Source organism: Metopolophium dirhodum, chromosome 3 (assembly GCF_019925205.1).
Source record: "Metopolophium dirhodum isolate CAU chromosome 3, ASM1992520v1, whole genome shotgun sequence".
Taxonomy (NCBI): Eukaryota; Metazoa; Arthropoda; class Insecta; order Hemiptera; family Aphididae; genus Metopolophium; species Metopolophium dirhodum.
In genome coordinates this window covers 20,110,061-20,134,605 of record NC_083562.1, presented here as the reverse complement: position 1 = coordinate 20,134,605, position 24,545 = coordinate 20,110,061, and the positions used below count along the sequence as shown (strand labels likewise).

At 28.3% G+C, this 24,545-nt stretch overlaps 1 protein-coding gene across 2 annotated transcripts in view; it reads right to left on the bottom strand.

The window, feature by feature from the left end:
* Positions 1 to 655: 655 nt before the first annotated feature.
* The window catches only part of LOC132941228 (uncharacterized), a 36,783-nt gene continuing 12,893 nt past the window's right edge, over positions 656 to 24,545 (bottom strand). Inside the window, exons 15-36 of one of the 2 annotated variants that reach the window (XM_061009175.1) lie at positions 22,955 to 23,072; positions 22,665 to 22,886; positions 22,225 to 22,418; positions 22,053 to 22,163; positions 21,748 to 21,982; positions 15,721 to 15,924; positions 14,695 to 14,882; positions 14,462 to 14,572; positions 11,546 to 11,663; positions 10,719 to 10,937; positions 8,073 to 8,257; positions 7,886 to 8,002; positions 6,156 to 6,321; positions 5,609 to 5,746; positions 4,416 to 4,624; positions 4,214 to 4,318; positions 3,465 to 3,624; positions 3,218 to 3,397; positions 2,956 to 3,155; positions 2,198 to 2,323; positions 1,362 to 1,501; positions 656 to 1,111 (exon numbers count right to left, since the gene is read on the bottom strand). In XM_061009175.1, the coding sequence (XP_060865158.1) occupies positions 1,364 to 1,501; positions 2,198 to 2,323; positions 2,956 to 3,155; positions 3,218 to 3,397; positions 3,465 to 3,624; positions 4,214 to 4,318; positions 4,416 to 4,624; positions 5,609 to 5,746; positions 6,156 to 6,321; positions 7,886 to 8,002; positions 8,073 to 8,257; positions 10,719 to 10,937; positions 11,546 to 11,663; positions 14,462 to 14,572; positions 14,695 to 14,882; positions 15,721 to 15,924; positions 21,748 to 21,982; positions 22,053 to 22,163; positions 22,225 to 22,418; positions 22,665 to 22,886; positions 22,955 to 23,072 (3,444 nt within the window). In that variant the 3' untranslated portion in view covers positions 656 to 1,111; positions 1,362 to 1,363. The remainder of the gene's footprint in view (positions 1,112 to 1,361; positions 1,502 to 2,197; positions 2,324 to 2,955; positions 3,156 to 3,217; positions 3,398 to 3,464; positions 3,625 to 4,213; positions 4,319 to 4,415; positions 4,625 to 5,608; positions 5,747 to 6,155; positions 6,322 to 7,885; positions 8,003 to 8,072; positions 8,258 to 10,718; positions 10,938 to 11,545; positions 11,664 to 14,461; positions 14,573 to 14,694; positions 14,883 to 15,720; positions 15,925 to 21,747; positions 21,983 to 22,052; positions 22,164 to 22,224; positions 22,419 to 22,664; positions 22,887 to 22,954; positions 23,073 to 24,545) is intronic. The other variant, XM_061009176.1, reaches the window with a different exon arrangement.

Here is a 24,545-nt window from a genome sequence, read left to right as displayed (position 1 = left end):
TATTTTATACTTTTGTCCAGTGGTGTACAACCTGGGGATCGCAATCAGTGAATAAGTGGTATTTGCCATTTTGATTTGATATATATATATATAGATTATATTGACTGTATTATTTTAGATTTTGTGAAATAAATATTCAATATTTTTTATTATGACCCAATCGAAATTAATTAGGTAAATTATGCTAGATTTATGCAATGGTAATATAAAGTAGTTAAAAACGGATGTGCTGTAAATGTGTTATCAATTATTAAAATAATAAAAACTTACTGATCTATAAAATCTGTATTCAATAGTATTTTTTATTGAGAACTAGCTGATCCCGTGCACTTTGTTGCCCGGCAACCAATAATTATTATTATAATAGCTTAAAAACCCATAGAAACCATAAATAAACAAACATTTCTATCGTAAATCTCAAAATTCCTGTTTGAGCACCTCCCAGGGGTGATCAATTCCTTTTTAAAATTAGCCTAAAACATATTCTCAGACCTACCGAATATACACAGAAAATTTGATCAAAATCGGTCGAGCCGTTTAGGAGGAGTCCAAGAACTAACACTGTGACACGATAAGTTTATATATTAAGATTACATAAATGTTTTAACTAATTGCATTTTTTTGAGAAATATTTTCTTAACAAAAACAAGATAAAGTAAGATAAAAATAGCTCTCTTGCTCTTCTTTTATTAAAATATATAAAAACAATTGAATATTGAAAAACTCCTTAATAACTAAATTATAACGTAGTTAAGAATTACATAAATGTTTTAACTAATTGCACTTTTTTGAGAAATATTTTCTTAACAAAAACAAGATAAAGTAGGATAAAAATAGCTCTCTTGCTCTTCTTTTATTAAAATATATAAAAACAATTGAATATTGAAAAACTCTTTAATAACTAAATTATAACAGTGTTAATGAATAAAAATGTAAAAAATAAAAGCACCTTCTTTTAGAATAACATAAAATATAAAAAAAATGTATAGAATTAAGAATATAGATACATAATATATTTAATACTAATAATCTGCAACAATTTAAAACAATTTTTGTACAGGGTAAGGAAACTTGCCATGAGATGAAGTTTGTTGTTCTGTATTTTGGCCTTCTAACATATTTTTAATAAAAAAATTTTCATTAAATGTGCTGAAGTATTTTAATTATCATTTTACAATAAAATCAATAGTTACATAATTTTAATCATATTTTTAGTGAAAGATTTAAAACATTTATAATACATTTCTTCAAGAATTTAAGTGATAGCTTTATAAAATTACTGTTAAAAGACTAATTAATTAAATGATTGTATTGCTCTACACAAGTTATGAAATTAAAAATATCTTGTAAACCATACTCACATTTAATTTGAACCTTTTGTTTTAATATTCAATGGTGGTGCATTTAGTAAGTCATTGATATCCTCGACAATATCTTTTTTATAATACACTGTTTTCAAAATGACATCATCAAGTCCTTTTGGATTGAACTCATTAAATTCCTACCAAATAAAAATTAATATTAAAATAAATGTAAATTGAAACATAGTACATAGTCTTATATAGCTCATAAATGAAAAACAATAAATACCATAAAACTATATTTATTATTTTATATTTTAAAATATAACCTATTCAGAATAAGATTGAACCACTCGGTCGACCAAAACACGTTTTTTCTGCATCGACCCCCGACAACGGCCAGCAATGACTGTCGGCCAATCACAGAAAGCATAGCCATCGTATGGGGGGTCAGGCACTGTTCGGTAGCTCAGTCTGCATGCGCGAAGCGGTTCAATCTTATTCTGGATAGAGTATAGTCTTTTAAAAGTTACTATAAACAGTTTCTACTGTATTAATATTAATCAAGCGCCTGCTAAAAACCATGGCTTAAATATACAAGGTTATTGCAATAGCACCCCCACTATATCATTTTATAAAGTTAAGGAATTAAAATGGCAGCGTAAGGAGACGACATATACTGGCTATACTAGTATACTATGATATGGTATTATATATAATATTATATTATATACTATCTTATTTTTGTTTGATAACAATATGGGCTATGTGCAATAACCTTGTACACTTAAACCATACTTAAGACCAAAATACCAAATTAGAAAGACATTTATTATAATATAAAATTGAACTTGTTTCTAACTTTGTATTTCAATAATTAATCAGAATATACTTACAATAGAAAGTGTTGCATTAGGTGTAATGAAATTTTTTTTTAAATGATTCTCGATCACTTGAATTTCATTTTTAGAATTCAATGGTGGCATGTTTTGTAGTTGAACTTTTATAGCAAAATTTGGAAACTAAAAAAAAATCCATGAATGTAAAATTGGAATATTTAACACCACAATTATTTGATTAGGTTCAGAAAAAACCTTTTTACCTTTCTTAATATAATCAATATAATATAGTGTTTTAGGTTATTCCATACAAACTTCAAAATTCTCATATTGTGAGTGGGTTTATAAACCTATTTTAAAGTGTCATTTTTAAGGCAGAGCACTCTCATTCAATTTTAAATTTACTACAATATTACATCTATCTACATTTTGATGTCACTCATTTTTTTTAGAGTTTTAGTTCATCATGCCCAGCAATTAAAGTAATTAAAAAATGGAAAATTATAAATTCTTTAATTGTTATTTGAATCAAAAATAAATTACTTCACAAGATTTATTGTTCCCCCAATCACAAGATCCAAAGTAATTAAAAATCAAGTAACATATTGAAATCAGAGGATGGCAATTTTCATGGCATATTGCGATAACATAATAAGTTTAATTTGAACAAAAATAGTACCACATGTACATACCATAAAAAATCTTGCATTTATATGAACAAAATAGGTTATCAATTACAAGAGATTAATAAACATATTTTTTAAACTTTGATTAGTAAAAAAAAAAAATTATTTTTTAGGATACTTAAAGAATACCTTTTCCAATTCTTTTGGCAAATCCATTATATCTTCAGCATTCACTATTTCTGTATTCCCATAATCCAAGTAAAAAACATTGTATTTATTATCAATTATATTCGTAATACAAGCACGACAATACATTATCACATTTAATAATGACTTTACACATACTTTATCACCAATATTCAACATTTCTTTGATGGTGTTATTATTAGCTAAAAAATTTAAATGTACACATTAAATATACATATTTATTAAATAATTTAATGACTTATACCATATCTATAATATTTCAACATTTGTTTATTGAATGTATTAAAGTTTTCAATAAATTCATAGGATGCATCACGAATAAAAATTGAATTGAAGTTCTCAAAATTTGTTATGAAAACAGATGAACCACTTTTAATAGGATGAGATGGTTTCTTCAATGGACTTTCTTTTGTCTCAGGCATGACTAATACAAAATTGAAATTCATGAATTTAATTGATTTAATTTTTAAAAAAATATAATAAATTATTACTTATTTTTCTTTCTAATCTTCGCTGCTGAGATATAAGCTCCCTAGGAGAAGATTCATTAGAAAATAACTTTAGTATTTCATCATTAAGAGACACACTGCTTTGTAATTCTTTTAATATAACTTCTTGTTTATGCCATTGTTCATGTTTTTTATCATATTCCTATAAACACAAAATATTGTTTTTAATTAATAAGGGAATCAGTGGCAAACATTTTTTAAGGATTTTGAAATAGGAAATTTTCAAATGACATGCAGCGAGTATTGTTAAAGTGTGCGTAGTAAGTGATCATTTGTGTGTGAAATAAATAGCGGAGTGTTCTCCCACGTGCATGTACAAGTCACCACCATGAGGCTGCATGCATGAACAGTAAACAATTTATGTACTTTGTTCTATCCTACTGATTGACCTAATAATGTGATAATTTTTAAAAACTGATCTGAATTTGTTATAATGTCTACTCGAGATCGGTCAGTCCACATTTTAAGATTTGATTTACATTTTGAATAATTAACGTTTGAAAATGCTGACATTTCAAAATATTCAAACCAAATTTATAGTTGTTGGGGGTGAAATTGGGAAAAGTCCGATCTCAAGTAGACAAAATAACAAATCAGTTTTAAAAAGTATTATTGTATTACTAGGTTGACCAGTATGATGGAATAAAGATTGGTATGTTTTGGTTAAAATAACTGTCTACCACCAATCCCCTTAGAATTATTGTGCTGGTATATTCTAAAAATTAACATACCATAACATATGTTTTTCCTCTCAATGAAGATAGATATGATGCTATATTAGAATTTAAGATCTTGTTTAAACCGGCAAGTGAAACTTTGCGAACCATTGTTGGTACCTAAAAAAAATATCATTGTAATTAGTACAAAAAATTATGTTAACTATTTGAATAATTAATTGTATTGAGAATTAGCATTATTATATTTTCTACTCACTTTATTTAATGAAACATAGTGAGGCAATGAAAATAATTTTTTTGATGGAATCATATCAATTTGACCAATGTCAATTAAAGAACATTTGACCATACTTGTATTGTCACAACCTGGTAAAACTCTAGCTCTATAAATCCCCCCATTATTCTTTGTAGAATAAACTGCCACAATATCATTACTCTTTGGGGCTATTGGCTTGCAATTTTCACCTATAAAAATAAATGTTAGTATACACTATACACATCAAAACAAGTTCAGTATAATATTTACAAAAAGTTTATACACTAAAAACACCAAATTACCAAATTAAACAGTGAAATCTTTAGGTGTTTTAAAATAAAACATCTAAAATATGGCTTATAACTAAAGCACAGATTTTTAAGTTCTTAAAAGATTAAAATATAATGCTAATATACTCTAAAAAAAACCCTAAAATAATCTCTAAATATCCCTAAATTTGTAAATATGCAGATAATATGCTCTAAAAAAACCTTAAAATATTCTCTAAATATTTCTTAAACTTGTAAATAAGCAGATATGATTTTTTTTTCTTAATAGTTCAATAAAAACAATAAATAACTGTTATTCCTTTGATAATAGGCAAATTAAAACAGTTTATACATATGAATATAAATATAATAAAATTATATATAAAAAACAAAATATTTAAATAAAAACAATGAACAACTTGTATGTACCAGTATCGGATCCAGAGGGGGGGGGCATTTGCCCCCCCCCCACCCAATCGCCGTGTTTTCCTTTGTTTTTAGCCAATTTGTTTAGCTTGTACTTTTTGTGATTTTGCCCTCCCCCTCCAAAAAAAAATTAAGCCCTCGATCCGCCACTGGTATGCACCATTTTTTGGTAAAAGATAAATTATTATATTTATTTATTCAAGATCCGCGCTCTACTTATAACCAATCCAAAGTCTGAACCAAATTAAGCCAGTTGCTAATGTTTACGTAAAATATTATACAGATACTTCTTCCAAATATTATCACAAATAATCAAAATTGTAAGTACTATTTTTAAACTGTTAGTTAATTGTTAACCCCTGCTATTATGCACAGTGCACACCCTTTCTATTAGTCTTAGATTACTAAATTACTTGAAGCACTTGTGTCTTAGTTGGAAAGTGACTTATCTCAGAAAGTTTTAGAATTAATACATTTGACTATACAACTGAACCTTACTATTTTCTCTTTTTAGTTGATCTAAAACATTTTTAAATTCTTCATATAATTTTATTTTTCTTACAAAAATATTATCAACATTAATTCCAAATATAAATTCAACATGATCTCCACTTTGCCAATTATTGGTATTTGAACCTGAAAATGTAAAAGTACATTTCATTATTTTATTGATAATTTTAAATACAATTAAAGGATACGTCATTATGAACATAATATAATAAGATACAATAGTTTCAATAACAATTGTACAATAACATATAATATTTAATGTAGAAATTAACACCTGTAAGCTAATAACCTATGTAGTTGATGCTTAACCAATAATAAAAAAAAAAAAAAAAAAAATAGTTTCAAAAAAAAAAAAACAAAAATGTCTAAGATTACATAACAATTATTTATTAACTATTAAAGCAGAAAAATAAGTCACAAGAGGAAACCCAACACATATAATTTAGTTTCATAAATCATAAAAATAATTATTACAAGTATTGTAAAATTTAAGCCTATAAACGAAAATGTATAGATAGTAATAATATTATCTTACCATTACTTTTTGTTCCTTGAGAATTAAATGTAGCCAGTTTAGGTTTATTTGACAAGTTGTCAGATGTACTATACATCTCGACTAAATCCTCAACAATATCTTGTCCACTACTTTGTTTAACTAAACTTACTTCATTTAAATAATTGAAATTACCCTCATCGTACCTCTGTTAAAAAATACAATACATGTCGTATTTTCAATTAAATAATTTTAATTTTTAGCATTTGGAAAATTGATAACAATTAGTAATATAATAAGTAAATTAGTAATAAAGATATTATTGGCTAGGTTTTAAATTATTTACAGAAGAAAATTAATTAAATAAAATAAATAAATACATATAATTATAATTATAATATTGAGAAGAAGTAACAATTGTTATTTAGAGTGAAGATAAATATCAGTGTATCAATATCCAATACTAAAAACTAGTGAAGTTATCTAAAATTTGAAAAGTAAAAGTACATTTCTTCACAGCTTAGCTATTAAGTATCATATGTTTTAAAAGTTAACTCTTTAAAATAACAATATTAGTTAATTTTTTACTCAATCTATTGCATTGCTATGTTTAACTATATGCAATTATGTTTTAAATCAATTTATGATATATTACTTTTTACAGCATTTGTTACATTATTAATTAAGGCTGAATATTCAATAGAGTATTTTTTGTACATAAGTAACAATTTATAGCAAAAAAAAGGTTATTGTGGGATGGTTAATTTATATTGTTAATTTATACTGATTATTATTGTTAAAACGGTAGTATCACTAAAATGAAGTGTTGGGTAGTAATGTAACGCAGCAGTAATTTCATTACATTTTACTTAAAAAAACGCAACTGTAACAAAATTACTTTTTAGTTTTTAAAAGTAATTTCTATGAAGTAAGTAAGGCACTTATGCGTTATTTTCCACATAATTAAAAAAATAGTTTTGAATGTATAACAAAAAGAAACTTAAGGATATTCCAGGAAAATCAATTATATTTATTTTGGATTCCCATAATAGTTAACAATATTATTAAACATTCCATGAATAAATGTTATCACTTTATAGCAGAAAGAAGAGTTCCTTTTAGAAATAAAATGTATTTAAAATTAATTATGATTTATGACTTATGACTATAAAATTATAGCCATATAAGTGAGATGATTGTACATTTGTACATAATAGGTTTATTATCACTAGGTCTATGATTATAAAATATATACATAATAATTGAATATGAATTGAATATGGTTCAAAAAAATGATATGGTCAATGATAAAAAAAAGTAACATTATTTTAACATACTACTTTAAAAATGAAAAAGTAATGTAACGTGATAAAAATAATTTTGGGTAACGCAAATGTAATTTAAATAAAAAATAATTTGAGTATTTTAAAAGTAATTTACCCAACACTACTAAAGTGGTACACATAACCAAAAAAAAAAAAATATCAAGAAATGCCATACAGACTTTACTCTGTTCAAAATAAGACAGTGACCAGGCGGCCGAGTTGTGACGTGCTCAAGCCACTGGAGTCACTATATAGTCACGTGATCAGTGCTCATGGGTGGAGTCCGACCGCCATCCAACGAAAACTGGTCGCCGCCGGGTCACGGTGTTATTTTGAACAGAGTATAGCTTAACATTTTAATAAATTGGTAAAATTTAAATTGAATAATTTGGCCACATTATTATGCATTAAAGTATAATTGTATCAAAATAAACCAAGATAACTTACTAAAATTAATGGAACTGGATCATTTTGCCACAAATTATAAAAATAATCTTTAACAGTTGTAGTTATTTTTAAATGTGTTGTATTTTTAAGACCAACCTTTAGAGCTAGACCAGGAATCTATAAATAAATAAATTAATGCATAAATTAATACTAAAATAACAAATTAGCTCTAAAGTGAATGAGTTACATTTTTTATACTATTTGGAAGATCATAGATGTTATAACCAAGCACATCTATATTTTTTCCAATATCTATTAAGAATACAGAATACTTCTCTCCACATTTGTCAAGTACTTCAGCACGGAACATTTTCTCTTCAAATTTTACTCTTACTATATCCTTATATTTAGGATTCTTTTTAACAATAATATCTAAAATAAACAAATAATACTTAATGTTATGTGTGAAGAATATATTTATAAGATGACAATATTATGCCAATTACAACACAATCAATAATCTATATAAATTAAATTAAATAAAAATAAAAATGGGGGACGAAATGGCCAAGCGGACTAAGGCATCAGTTGTGAAGCCGGTTTGAACCTTGATCACGGGCAGCACTTCTCTTCGGACAATCACCGTGGTGACATAACAAAGTGTTGATTTCAATATTTTTCTTTTTTTTTTCAAAAAATTGATAGTTTGGAGTTGGACTTCAACCTGTTTTCCCCACAATAACATGGACTACAATCTCTCGCAGTATGGCAGTATAGGTACCTAACTTTTCCATTCAGTAATAACGGACCGAAAGGTTTTTTCACTGAATCTATTTATAATTTATAATTCTCAGTATTACTTTTAATGTGCTATCAATTCAAATCATAAAATCAAAACCGTTAAATATGGACTAAATATTTTCCTGTCTACCCTTCAATTACATTTCATACATAATTACATTTTTCCTAAATAGTACTGCAAAATATTTCAGCTGAATAACCTTGGATAAAAATGGGAATTTTTAAGGAAGCAGTCACTAAAATACATATTCTGGGCAAATTTTTAAAATGATATCTGTTCTGGTGCTCATGCACAATAAAATAAAGTTTTAAATGCCTAAACTTATGACCGGATTTAAATAGCACTATCTTTTTCAAACAACTTTGATGTGCATTAACTGTTTTTACTTAAAAAATTGACACTAACAGCAATTTAAAGTCTTAACATAAACTACTTTTTTTTTTTGAATTTGTTCAAAAACATAAAGAATTCATATTTTATTGTTTTTAGTTATAATTTTTGTAAAAAAATAATTTAAATTTCTCTTAATTACAAACATCCCTTCAGCTTAAAAAATGAGAGGAGGGGTCAAAAGCTTTTTTTAACACGTTGAGTGCCACGGTCAACAATTTGTACAGGCATCTTTATGGCTTTATAATTTACTCAGTTATCAGATCAATACTTCTGTTTTTATTTGTGATTATTCAATAAAACGTCTATTTTTCAACAGTGTATTCGGATTTTATCTTAGCAAAGTAATGGATATTTTTCCCAGGAAATAGGAGAACGACCGATTGTTTATGTTTATAGCTATAGTTATTATCTATACATTATTCTTATAATATTAAGTTATATAGTTATTAATGTTATTATTTTACTTATATATAAACAAAAATAATACAAGGAACTTACATTTATTTGTTTATTTGACCCTATCCACAAGAATTCCAAACGTATTTTTTAAGTTTTATCTTACAGTAATAGTAATGTATATAGGACACTTCACTGTTGATAAAAATGTTTCCACACATTTATTTCAATAATTAAGAAAAAACTGTGTTTGTTTAATCTTTGAAGTTGCTATTAAGCAGCACATTTTTGCGATAGAAAAAAAGTTTATTCATTAGTTGCTTGATAAAAATAGGACTATTTGAAATCAATAATGTGTTGCTATTCAAAAAAATATTTAAGTTTAATTATGCATGGATGTTTAAGGGAAACATTTTAAAAATTGGATCAAAATGTTTATTTTAGTATTAGTATCCCCACCTTACTCAAAAATTCCTATGCAAATCAAAGGTTATCCAGATGAAATATTTGGTGTTTCTAATTACTAAATTAATGAAATACATGATGTATATTTGATTATAAACTATAATAATTATAAAATACAACTGAAACAAGTATAAAACGCCTATTGATGCAGTAGTTAACTTTTAAGAGGACCAAATTTATTAATCTTTCCTATGTTCATGCATACATCAATATAATCAATCAATTAGTAAAAAAAAAATTGATCAATTAAACTGAAATTTCAGAAATAAATTTGTTCTGCTATATAATAATTTTTTGAATTTTCTACGACATTGAGTAACATTATAATGGATGTGTTGAATATTAATTCAATGATCAAGCATTGCATACAAAATATTATACTTAGCAGATATAGGATATCAGCCTCTATTTTTAAGGATATTTGGTAACATCACTCAGAATCTAAAATAGTTTACATTAGTTTTAATTTTAATATTATCCATACACATTTAACGCTCTTAAATAAATAGTATATTAAATAATTTATATAACTATAAATCACAGACTAAGATATAATGGACTGGGAACGACAAGGTGGGCGGGTGATGGGGGACAGCCCGCAAAAGGTTCTTCTGTTATCATCAACACTCATAATTGAATGTTTTCATTTCTACCAGTGGTTTTATTTAGCGTCACATTTTGTATCTCAATTCGTGTTTTAAACAGATGGTGCTGTAAACTCTCAATTATGATTGCGACTCCCCGCATTTGCCTCTTGTACATACTTTCGAGGCTACTGAAACGCTGCTCGTTTCCAGTCCATTATATCTTAGTCCATGCCATAAATATTGTAATTACCATTTGTCTGTTTAGAATTTGTGATCATATTATAATTGTCTGGTATAGTATTATTTTTAGAACCTTTGCAAAGGTATAGGTGGTTAAAATCTTCAAAATGAGTACAAAAAACAGTATCACCAGTTCTCAATTCAATATTTGATATGACTTCTAATTCAGGTGAGTTTATTAACACTGTTTCGTTTACAATAGTATTTTGGGGTTTTTGAATAGATTCTTCTACAAATCAATAAAAAAAAAATATTATTTATATTGCATAACCCTATAAAAAATATCTACATTACTATAATAGTACATAAAGGTTGCTGTATATGCTGTATAAAGGCTGCAGTATATGCTGCAGACTATTAAATAGTAAATACAGTTGATTTATAATAAGTATCATGTCTACACAAAAAAATACTGACACATTTTATTTAAGTAATATAAAAATAAATATGTATTTATAAGTAATTAACCCTTCCACTGCTCCAGATGTAGTATTACATCTGAAACATTGACACCATTCACTGCTCTAGACCTACTATTACATCCCAGTATCTTAAAAATATTCTCATTTGTCCGGAACGGTACAAGTTTATAAAACCTTGACTTCGCAGTATTTTTAAACATAAATGATAAGATTAGATATATATTAAAATAGAAAAATTAATTTTATATAGCATACACAGGTTGCAGTAAATAGATAGTGTAGCAGTGAAAGGGTTGTACTGAAGTCGATAACATAGTCAGTGAACAGGTATTTCATTAATTAAGGTAATACACATATTTGTTGTTAGAAATAATAATAATAAAAGGTCAGATAATGAAATTAGATTAAGACATACCTTTAGTATCTATTGGATTGTCCAAAATGTTATAAAATTCTTCAAAAACATCACAATTATTTGTTTTACTTTTTAAATTAGCTTCTTTGAGTCCATTCGGGTTTTCTTCGTCATATTCCTAAAATTAAATAACTTATTAATTAAACATACTTTGATTAAAATTTAATAACAATCAACTTATTTAAAAATAAATATATTTATATATAAGAAGACAGTAAAACGTACAATATAGCAAATTTGTGTTCAGCAGAACAATTTTGGGTTTCTAGGTTTAATTTAAGAGTAAATAGACCTACGATCAAATTTGTAAGTAAGAATATAATGTGTTTGTGTTGGTTTTTGAAAGATATATTTTTAGGTATACAATGAACATTATTATATTAAATTTCCTACTTGTAACTCACCTAAAAGTTGAAAAACTGTTGTAAAAAATAATACGCTACTTCAACAATATTGATATTTTGATTCGATATCACAAACTTTTTTTGGAAATTTATCTATTAATAATCGTAATATATTGTACAATATATCGATACTTGAAATATGGGTATTAGGGTAACTGGAAACCAATTGTTTTAACATCAAAGAACTTGTACTTATAATATATTTTAAAAACAATTTTTTTCAAGTTAATGGTCATTCAAAATATCAATATATTAATATATACAATTTTTTTTGATACGCGATTCAATATCGCACAAAACAAAACTATATCGATATTCAAAAATATATTGTTGTTGAAGAAGCCTAAAAAATACAAACAGTATTTATACTTTAAGTGATTAGTGGAGATGTAAGAGTAGGATTTTTAATGATGTATTTTAAGATATATTCTGTAAATAGAAAAGCGGTTTGTCACAGATAAATATTGTACAAGGCACTTCATATATGTTCACTCTGATAGCACCGGCTAAAATTTAAATATTAAATGCGCCAATTGTAACAGATACAGTAGAGCCTCGATAGTTCAGACAAATTCAGACCAAGCATCGTCTGGATTACCGGAGGTTTTTCAAGATAACATACTCAAATGACTAAGATTTTATTTTTAATTTTACCATCCTTATATTTAATACATTTTAAATTATAAGAATAATAAATAACTTAAATTAAAACTAATGAATTAACTAAACTAATGAATTACAAAAAAAAAAAATGTTTATAATAATATGTATAGTAGTCGGTAATTTTTTTCTGAATACTTTTAATTTTCATTTCAAAAGCGAGTTTTCTTAACCGACGTACCAACAAAATATCAGTGCTATCTTCGGCCCATTGAAATACAGTATTCAGTGCATTCACAGCTTCTGAGGGAGAAACTTTACTTGTACTGACTGAGCCACTTTCATCCTTGTCGTCAATATCATAAGATTTCATGATTGGCTAAATCTTTGTCTGCGCCACGGCAAGCCTATTCCTGTGCTTGAGAATCAGACATTTTATTTGTGCATGTTTCCTATATCTGATTTATGAGCGTAGAAAGTTGAATGTCATTGATTACAACAACTTCGTCAATTTCATTTTCTCCTTGGAAAGGAAGCAAGCGTTTCCATGATTTCTTTATGAGCATTGGCGGGACCAATTTCCAACAATTTGCAATACTAAAAACTGCGTCTTTTTAATTTATAGCCTTCAGAGCATCAACAAAATTTTCACCATGCACCGGATCAGCAAGAACATTGACTAAGAGAGACTTACGATAGTTTAATTTAATATTCTGAATTACATTTTGATCCATCGGTTGAATAAGCGCTGTAGTATTAGGAGGTAAAAACATTACAAAAATGTTGCCATCATTATGTAACTCTTCTGCTGATGGATGTCCAGGGCAATTATGCAACAATAATAAAGCTTTTGGAGGTAAATTTACATTTAAAAGGTACTCACGAACTACAGGAACAAATTGTTTTTGAAACCAGTCTAAAAATAAAACACGAGTGACCCAAGCATTTTTTTGTCCACGATAGCATACGGGAAGGTTAATTGATTTAAACCCACGTGGTTTTTGTGCAGTCTCAATAACGAGCAAAGGTAGCCTATTCCACTTGCATTAGCACAAGGCATGAATGTTATTCGAGCTTTAATAATTTTTCTCATGACTTGATGCCAATGTATGCTCTCATAATATTTGCCAGAATAAACCGGAATCATCAGCGTTATAAATTTGTTCTAGGTCCAAATTGTTTTCATTTATGACTCCCTGCTACTCATTTCGAAATGGTTCGATTGATGCTTCGTCACATGAAAGTTTCTCACCCGTTATTTTAAGGCGCCTAATACAATGACAATGTTTAAAATTGTTTAGTCAACCTCAACTAGCAGTGAAACCATCTTCCTACTTTGTTATTTCACAGTGAAATCAACGTGCTTTTTCGCAAATTATTTCACCACTTATCGGAATGTGTTGTATCCGCTATCGCATAAACCATATAAATAAAGCATTTTCGAGAACAAGATTTTCCGGCTGTTTTAAAGTTTTACGTGTGTTTACCATGTTCAGTTGTGCTGACAAACTTCATAATTTTTTCTTTATTTTTTTTTATGTCACCAACAGTTGATTTACCTATTCCATACTTCTCAGCAATTATACCATACTTCTGGCCATTTTCTATAAGCTTAATTAAAACAAACAAGAATAATAACTACTCAAAAAGAAAGAAGTAAACGAACTGACCATCGGGTATCGATTTATTACCTATATATTAGTCTTTACTAGGAACAGTAGGTAATAAAAATGACGAAATCCTATTTGTCGATAACAATATCTTATAGATTAATTGGGTTCCGGGAATTTTGGTAAAATCTATTTACGAACAAATGGAATTTTGCCGTCTGGATTACCGCATTCACTGGATTATCCAGGGTCTGGACTATCGAGGCTCAACTGTATAATCAATTAAGTTCATAAATACTTACAATGTACAAAAGTTGATCTTCTAACTCTTCTAGATAGTTCGACACTATATCATGGGATTTATCAACTATTGGTGAGCCTTTAATACCAATTTTTACACACAAATCAGGAATCTAAAAAAAATATAATTGATTTCATAAATGTATTATATACTTTATGATTTGAAGAAAATATAGTGCTCTTATACAAAATTAATTTCACCAAAGAAACAACATTATATTATAAAATATAAAACCTTTTTTAATTCTTCGGGCAATTCATAAATGTCATCAGCATTAACTGTTTCTTCATTTCCAAAATCAATAAAAGAAATATAGAAATGATTGTTATCAACTTTTTCAAGTATTTTAGCTCTATACATTGCGTTTTCAAACATTGCTTTAACAATATCTCCTACTTCAATGTCCAACTTTTTCTTTTTTGCTGCAATGAAAAAATAATATTATAATATTAATATCTCCATCTAACAAACACTAATATGCTATTTGAACAAATGTATGAGTTTAAATATTTATGAATGAACGTAAATACAAAAATAACATGCATAATGAGATCCAGCTAATAATAGGTATTGCAAACAAAGCCAATTTTGCAAATATTAGTTTTTTCTTGAAGGCGAAACGATTTGAACATGTTTAGCGAGCTGTCAAAAATCTTATACGAGATGTTTTGATCAGAAATTCAACAAAAAAGTAACCGGGGAGGTGGCCCTGCAAGCGATGGTTAGATAGGGTTAAAAAGGATATTATACCGACAATTCAAATAGATGTGATGGCACAATGGACTGGAATGGATGGAGAAGTTTGATAGAAGCAAGCAAAAATATAATAATATATTTTTGATTTCACCAAAAATGAATTAATTTCATAATACTATTTTTGATTTCACCAAAAATGAATTTATTTCATAATACTTTTTTTGATTTCACCAAAAATGAATTTATTTCATAATACGGTGTATTACTAATAGTAAAATAAATTACTAATAACATTAAATATGTAACAAAATATATTTTATAGATTATTCATTCAAGTTCTAATTTAACACATCTATTAGTGACCTAAACAATGAAGAGTTACACTTGATACGTATCATAGAACAGAGTAAGTACCATACATTTTTTGTTTACTATTTTCTATATTTGTAAGGTATATTTTAAGATCTATATTATGGTTTATGTTTATATTATGGTTTGATTTGTGCTATTAAGTTCGCACTGCTCAATATAATCATGCTGAAATTATTAGTTATTGAAACTTACATTTATCCATTGCTGTTCTTGTAGTTACATCAGTAAACTGTTTTAAATCTTCATTAGAACCTCGAGAAACAAATACAGATGATGAATCATGAAAATACCTTAAATGAACTACTTCTCTATTCTTAAGTGGCTCTAGCGTTATTTTATTGTGAATAACATCTGGTGATTGTTTGTGTTCTTCAATTTTTAGTTGAACATTATCAGCTATAAATTAAACAAACTGTATTATTTTTAAGATTTTAAATAAATTTGACACAATATTTTCTATTTTAGCTAAAGTTCCTGGATAAACATGGTCAGATTTTTTAACTAACATTATCAGTATAACTATCAAAATTAAATCTTTTATCGTCAGTGGTACAAAATTAAACCTGCCAAAAAAAGAACAGTTATTGTATAGAAGCGGAAAATATTGGTTAGGTTAGGTCTATTGGTTACATAATATTATTATATTACTATTATAATTACCTAGTATTAAATATATTATGGCATAACATTTTTAGATTCTGAGGGGAGCGAGGAAGGCTTAGTGATTTAACAAATGTTTATTTTTTTTTTTTTATCCTGTATACAAAATTTTTACTGGAAGAAGTGCTTTGATTTCAACGTATAGTATCTTATTTTTTAGCAAATTAGATCAAGATGGTACTTTAGAAAGGTAATTTTTCGATTTTCTCAATAGTTATTTAATGCCACAGGAAAAACCACCGACAAATTACAAAAGACCGCTAAAAAGGGACTCGCTTTGTAGTAGAAACCATAGAAACGAATAAAAAATTATAATATTATAATATAAATTTAACTTAGTCTATAATAAATAACAATATAAAATATCCTGACTGACAAACCATCCCCGCTCAGAATCATTTTTCTTAGACAATGATAATATATCATTGAATACTATATAATACTCTAATATAATACTATATAATGACGACATTTTGAATGAACATTAAAAATGTACCAACAGTCACCGGTGAATGTCAACATTCACAACGATTATCGGTGAGTGTTGACATTCGCAATTGAGTTTTGGTGAATGTTAGAAATTTTTAGTTAAAATTGAAATATAGACAGTTTTATAGACAATTGGTATGTGGTGTGTCGTGTCATACGTAAATATTATGAATACTTATAGATATGATATTATTCACACAATAGCTGAAGGGCAAATTATATTTGAGTAGAAACATATAATAATGTTATAGTGAATTATTTAATCTAACGGTGTTTAATGATCCATATAATATTATCAGAGATGCAGGAAACGTTACGGTATCTGTCTGTCTGCCTGTATCCATTTCTTTTCTCTCTCTCTCACTTAGCTTTTGCTTGATCGCATAATTGGCGATATGTCTGTCATCTTACCTAATTTAGTAGTGATAGAAAATACGTTTAAATCGATTAGTGTCGACATATTTCATTTGCCTTGCTTACACAAACGGAGAAGCAGACTGTTGTGGATTGTGATTAAATTTGTGCTACGTTTGAGTTACTAATTGTTCACGCATATAATGGAGAACATACGAGAAATTTTTTATAAAAATTTAACGCTATATTAAGTACAAATGAGAAGATAACAATTTTTATTTGATTACTGAAAAATATGACAAATGTGTTGAAGACGTTCTCAAGTTTAAGGGGAAGAAAGTAAGCAACCTGCCGTGTACAAATTATTGAAAAGATATGATGTCGTTAAAATAATGTCTCTTCACTAACTTATTGTTCCATTGAAACCGGGCTAAACAAAAATAATTTACTTTAAAAATTTATTTACGTGAAAAATGAAGATTTATTCGATATTATCCATGATGCCCATATAAAAACAGGCCACGGAGGACGAACCCGTGTAATTAATGAATTACAAACAAAATATATGAATATTAATTATGAATCGGTTACATTATTTTTGAGCCTGTGTATTCAATGTCAAAGGCAACAAAAGGTCCAGAGGATAGGGATTATTATGAACTCAACTCTTGATGTCAAGTTGATTTAGTCGATATGCAAACGTGTAAAGATGGTAGTACAAATTTATTTTCAATTATCAAGAGCATCTCACTAAATTTATACAGCTTAGACTATTGAAGAGCAAGACAGCAGAGGAAGTAGCCCACAAGTTGCTGCCAATTTTACTCACTTTCGGTGCACCAAATATTCTGCATTCCGATAATGGGAGTTTTCCAATAAAATTATTATGACATACAAGATAATAACACTGGGCAGGTGGAACATAATGATAATGACATTGAGCAAAGTGAACTAAATCATAAATTCAAAAAAAAAATTTTAAATATAGCAGCAGCAAAAATGAGACCCGAATTACAAACTAAAACACAATATAATTATACCGTTCATCAAGTCAAAAGTTTAGTACAGCCAAATCTGGTGATACTATTCGTATCCGAGTGTTGACTGAGGGGATCCACAAAACATATTGGCAGTTGTCGTAGCTGTCGATAATGAATTTTACAGACGAGGCACAAAAGAGGTTGTAATAATTCAAATATACACCCGTTATCAATTTGCTGTATGTAAAGAACAACTATTATCTCCTGAAGAAGTTTCTAATGACCAGTCCATGTCGTCCTTAAGGAAAGCTTCCACTACAATTTCTCAAACAGGTGGACAGGGGTACTTAAGATGCAATTGTAAGGCAAAGTGTGTATCGAAGAAGTGTAGTTGTAGATCCTCAGGACTTTTATGTAACTCATCTTGTTGCAACAAATAATTTATAAAATAAAATATTTTATGGTTAATTTACTAACCCTTTGAGTGCCAAATTAATTATTTTACCCTCATAAACAGCCTTATTATTCCCAATTCAAAACAGTTATAAATGTATCTCTCACCCTCCTCCTTTGAAACGCAAATGGAATAACTAGATAAAAAGACGAACTCAGAGCTTTTACTACTGAAAAAAATATTAATATTATCTTAATTTGCGAAGCCCACTTCACTCTATTGTCCACATTCCATGTCCCAGGTTATACTACATAACACTGTGATCATCCTGATGGAACAGCCCATGCTGGATCGCCAATATTAATTAAATCCAATATAATCACACTGTTCTTCCTCAGTTTCAAACCTCACTCATTCAAGCCACTAATATTTCCTTATTGCTAAATCACATTCCCACCACTATCTCCGCAGACGACTGTCCTCCTGGATAGGCCAATAAAATAACTACTGCTGACTTTCACCTCTACTTTCAATCCCTTGGTAACACGTTTTTATCAGTAGGAGATTTCAACTCAAAACATTAAATTAGGGGCTCCAGATCAACCAACACCAGGGATTGCTCTATGCTTAACTCACTTCTCAGCAACAATCTTAACACATTGACAGGCAGTGAGGATTATAAATAATTATAAAAAGCATGCCTAAATTAATCAATTTTATTAATTGATTTTATAAAAGAAATAATCAATAATTTTTTAAAATTATATTTGCTTTATTTTGTCAGTGATCAATGTCACTTAATGATGTATATGGACAGTAAGACTTGGTCTCTCATATGATACCATTGAAAAAACCACTGCTGTAGCAGTAGTGTCCATTTTTGGTCGGTTTTCGAGAACTGCTATAGCAGTACTATTACATATGAATTCAAAAGTGTCTCCTGGCATTACCAAACAAAAATACTGCTACAGCAGTACTTTTTTCATAATTGTCCGTCAATGTGTTAAGCACTTATTACCTACCGGGCCAACCTAGTGGACTACTCATTCATTAAACAGAACCCCAGATCTTCTTGATTTTTTCATACATTGCCTACCTAATCACACCAACTACGGAAAAGAAAATTCCTTCGACCTCTCATCGGATCATATACCAATCTTCTTGCTTACCCTAAACAATCAAACTATCCATCTAAAAAATTACTCTTAACCCAGGTAAAACAAACTTGAAACAATTCTCGCACACCGTTGATAACAAAATTTCTTTAAAATTATCCTTAAAAACTCTTACTGAGATTGACTCTGCTGTCTCAACCCTCACTAATAATTTAAAAACTGGCACCCTTCACCTGTCCTTACTTCTCGCTGAAAAATGTCGTGCCAGAAACCACTGGCACCATACTCACTTTCCTAGCGACAAAACAACCTCACATGCTCTCTTAAAAATTTTTTTCGCACACACAATACAGAAACATACCAACAATATATACACTCCCTCACCAACTCGAACAACTTTATTTGGAAAGCTAATAAAAGAATTTTAAACCAAAAGAATACAATTCCACCTATTAGATATCCCGATGGATCTTTCTCCAAGAACAATTCAGAAAAATCCAACCTCTTACCTTGAAAACAATTTCATTCCCCACTCTGAGATAAATAACAAAGACCACACACACTTGCTTTACTGAAAAATCCCTAACTAACTGTTTTCCGATGTCCTTACAAGTTCACAGAATAATCGATATAATATCTCAATCACTTGAAAATAAGCTCAACTCCACAGGTGTTTTCCTCAACATCGCCAAGGTGTTCAACCGCGTCTGGCACGAAGGTCTCCTCCACAAAATTTGCTTTCTTCTGGTACCCTTATTCTAACAATTAAATCATTTCTATCTAATCGTTTCTTTGCTGTTCGTTGCGAGGATGGGATGATACGTTTGTTCCTCAGGGTAGCATCCCAGCTCCAACACTCTTCAACATTTTTACATCCGATATTCCACACTCTGAAAACACCACTTTTGCTACCTTCTCTGATGATACAGCCATTATTTCAACAAACATCGATCTAACCAGAGCCTCTGAAGCACTCCAAACACACCTTAACAAACTTCAAAACTAGTTCAACCTGTGGAGAATTAAAATAAATCCTAGCAAATCAACAAATACAACTTTCTCTCTACGTCCAGGTCTCTTAATGATGACATGATTCCTTCCAAAGAAGCAACCTGCTAGCTTGGAGTCCACCTTGACAACAAACTTACTTGGGTCACTCATATAAAAACTAGCCCTAAGAGAAAATCTCTTAACCTTAAACTCCATACACCTCCTCAAATCAAATCTTCCACTCAACACCAAACTTTTAATATACAAACAAATTATTTGCCTATCAATGACCTACAGTATTCAGCTTTGGGGTACGGCCAAAATATCAAATATAAAAATTTTTTAATCATTTCAGTCAATTTGCCTTCGCCTCATTTCAAAAGCCTCCTGGTATATGTCAGGAATCTCTCCCTCCACTCTGACCTCAAAATCCTATCCATCCTACACTGGCCACTCACTATTATAAATCATTCCACAAAAACACTTTCAAATCCTCTAATTTCAAACCTCTCCTCTCTTACTCTTCCTAATAACCCACCTCGCCGACTCAAACAAAATTGGCTCAGAGACCTCATTAACAATTAATAAAAAAAATAAAAACCTGCTTAGAATTTTGAAGTAGTCATTGGACCCCCTCCCCCTTCTATCATGCAATCCTGTCTTGTATACTTGTATCCCCCATATTACCCATTGTATAAATTATTACAGATTGTATATATTCTTGTTTTCTAACAAAAAAAAAAATAAAAATAAAAATTATTTTATCATAGTTTATCTTTTTTTACAAAATGTCAACATTCATCAAAAACAGATGGTGCATGTCAACATTCACCAATGAATGTCTACAACTAAGAAATGTTCACCAAATGTTGACATTCACCTTAACATATATATATCATTGAATATAATATCAAGTTTAATACAATCCACAATACATTGGCCCACTTGTAACTTACTGTACAGAAAAGCAACATCCACTTACCCAGCTTTTTTTTACAAATATATTTATGAAAAATCAAATCTTTGGCACGGGAAACAATACAGATAAGCCAGTATATAATTGTATACAGAATTATTTTTTTGGTGTACTAGTCTTGTCTGGTGGTAAAGGGTTAAAGAAGGTTAACATTAACTTAAAAATATTGTCAGTACACCAAAAATTATTTAGAATTGAGTTATTATGCAACATTTTAAATTGCTTAAAATATTTTCAGTATACTTAATTTAGAACACTAACCTGTACTACTATCCATAGCTTCCTTTAATATTTTAACATTTTGTAAATCATGAGCTTTAGCGACATACGTACACTTAACATCTTCAACAAGAGTTAAAGTAGTATTTTCACAATTTTTGATTGGTATCTTTTCATCTGGTAGTAACTTCAATACTTCAGTGTTCACTAAACTACCAGACTTCAATTCTTTAAGAATTACATTTTCTGAACCATCAATATTTTGTTTTTTGCTTTCCTGTAAAAAATTTTTAATTAAATACTAGTTTTATAGTAGGTGCACAAATAGTTTGTTAGTTGTTACTTACAATACATAGAACTACACTATCATTTATTAAATTCGTAAAGAATTTTTGAATTTCATCTGTTGTTTCGACATTTGGGGGAACTTCAATAGATACTGGAGTTGGTAGTATAGTCTTTAAGTAAAATTATTTTAATTAAATTTAAGTACATAAATATCACACTTTTTTGCCATACCTCTTTTTTCAATTCATCTGAAAGTTCAAATATGTCAGCTAATTGAACTGACTCTGTATTTCCGAAATCAATATAAGAAACATAGAAATCTTTATTGTCAATATTTATTATTTTAGCTCTATAAAAGCCTTGGAACGAATGTGAAAATACTTTGACAATATCTCCTATGACTAGATTTGTTTTTGCATTTCGATCTAAAACAGACAATATTTTAATATAACTTGTGATAAACATTATATTTGTTATTATTATAATTTAACTACTCATTGGTTGATAGTTAATCCTAATCCAAGTAAATTGTAATCAATCCTAATGATTTTTTTTATTTAAAAAACCATAAAAGACAGTAAAATTTACATATCATATTTGTTCATATTATACTCATTTTTAAAATTAAATAATATATATTTGATACAATGAACATATTACTCATAACTAACCTTCACTATCCATAGTCTTCAAAATAATAGGCAAATTATGCATTTGATAAACGTCATCTTCACAGTCTTTTATAGCTTTACACAAATAAATAGTTTTAAAATCTTTGAAATAAGAAACTATACAATAATCCCCATCTCTCAATATAACACTTCGGAAATCATTGATTAAAGTTTCATTTGATTTAACTATTGCATCATTTTGTTCACAATTGTTCGAAATTTCTATCAAAAAAAAAAAATAAAATAAATCCTAAGGTATTTTGAAATATTAAAAATTACAATGTTCTTACCATTACTAATTAATTGATTTTTATTTAATTTTAAAAACTCTTCAAAAATATTTAACGAGTTGTCTTTTCTCCTTAAAGTAATTTCTTGATATCTACTGGAATTTCTTTCATCAAATTCCTATGATATACAAATTAAATTATCATTAATTTATACTCCTAAATAACTTATTATTATTTTTTATTTACATATTAAACAGGGTTCACACTACACCGTGGCGTATAAATAATCACAGTATCAAAGTTGAATTTAATCAACTTTTGACGTGTGGTTACATGTAAGTGCGAAAAAGTGATAACTAAAATAAAATTATACTAAGTTATCATCAGGTACACTATTCATATCATTGGTATTGCATTTTGGTATAAACATAAAAATACAAAATCACACATCACGGTGTAGTGTGAGCCCGGAAATATGTTATCTATACAATTAAGCACAATAAGTAATTGTGATGTATGGGATAAAAACATTACCGGGGTTACGGGATTAAGGAGCTACCCATTAGTGACACTTTGCTTGAGGTTTGTGTTAGAGAATTATGTTAGCAGATCTCTACACCATTTTCTTATAAGCCTGCAACGAGGATTTCTTAGGAGTGTTGGGATGTGGCCTTTTAATAATGGATTTAGGTAGATTTCTAATTGAAAAAGAAACATTTACAGAAATCTCTAACTTCATCATTTATTGCCAAGATCTTTATAGATGTCAGGTTAGAAATAAATGGTGAAGCATTAGCAGGGTTGGGCAGTTTCAAAGATACAATTGTATTGTGTATCTTGTACATAGTTTTCAAGTATCAAGTGTCATGTATCATGAAACATTTATTCTAGTATCATGTATCTTATTTTGTCAAAAGATACAAGGTACTTCTATTGTAAATAGTTGTACTGAATAGTACCAAGATATTTGATTTTAATTTGCTGGACACTCAAAACTTAAAATAAATGTAACAATGTTATATACATAAACATATAACCATTATTTTTTTTTTGCAATTAATAATTAGGGTACAGTCAAAATTGTATTAAGACACAAAAGAGCCTTGTGATAAACAAGTTTGAATACTTCCGATATATTAGTTTTACATTTCCACAAAAGTTTAAACAATTTCCATAGAAAATAAATATTTAGAGATATTAATAAGAGATTGCAATAGTGTAATCACTCCAGTAGTCACATATAGTAACTGCTCACAATATTTTATTCATTCTGTCTATAAAGTATAAAGTAGGTAAATAATTAATTAAGGTTGTCATTTAATGAGAAGTTACCCATGTAACAAGTCTACCAAAAATCAAAATAAGATTTAGGTGTGCACAAAATTTCAATATAATAACAAAACTAAAAAAAATATTGAGCACATTAAATGCATTACTTTTGTATATATATTAGGGCTGGCAGTATTTTAAATTTTGATACCAGTATCTGTATTTGTTTACTACTGATATCTACGGTATTACCGTAAATCGGTAATTGCTGAAAATACCATAACCTTGGCAAATTTATTAGTTTTTCCAAGTTTCTAGCTTAGGATAGGGCTATTATATTATGTCATTGCGATTATATAAAAATAATAAAAAATAAATATAG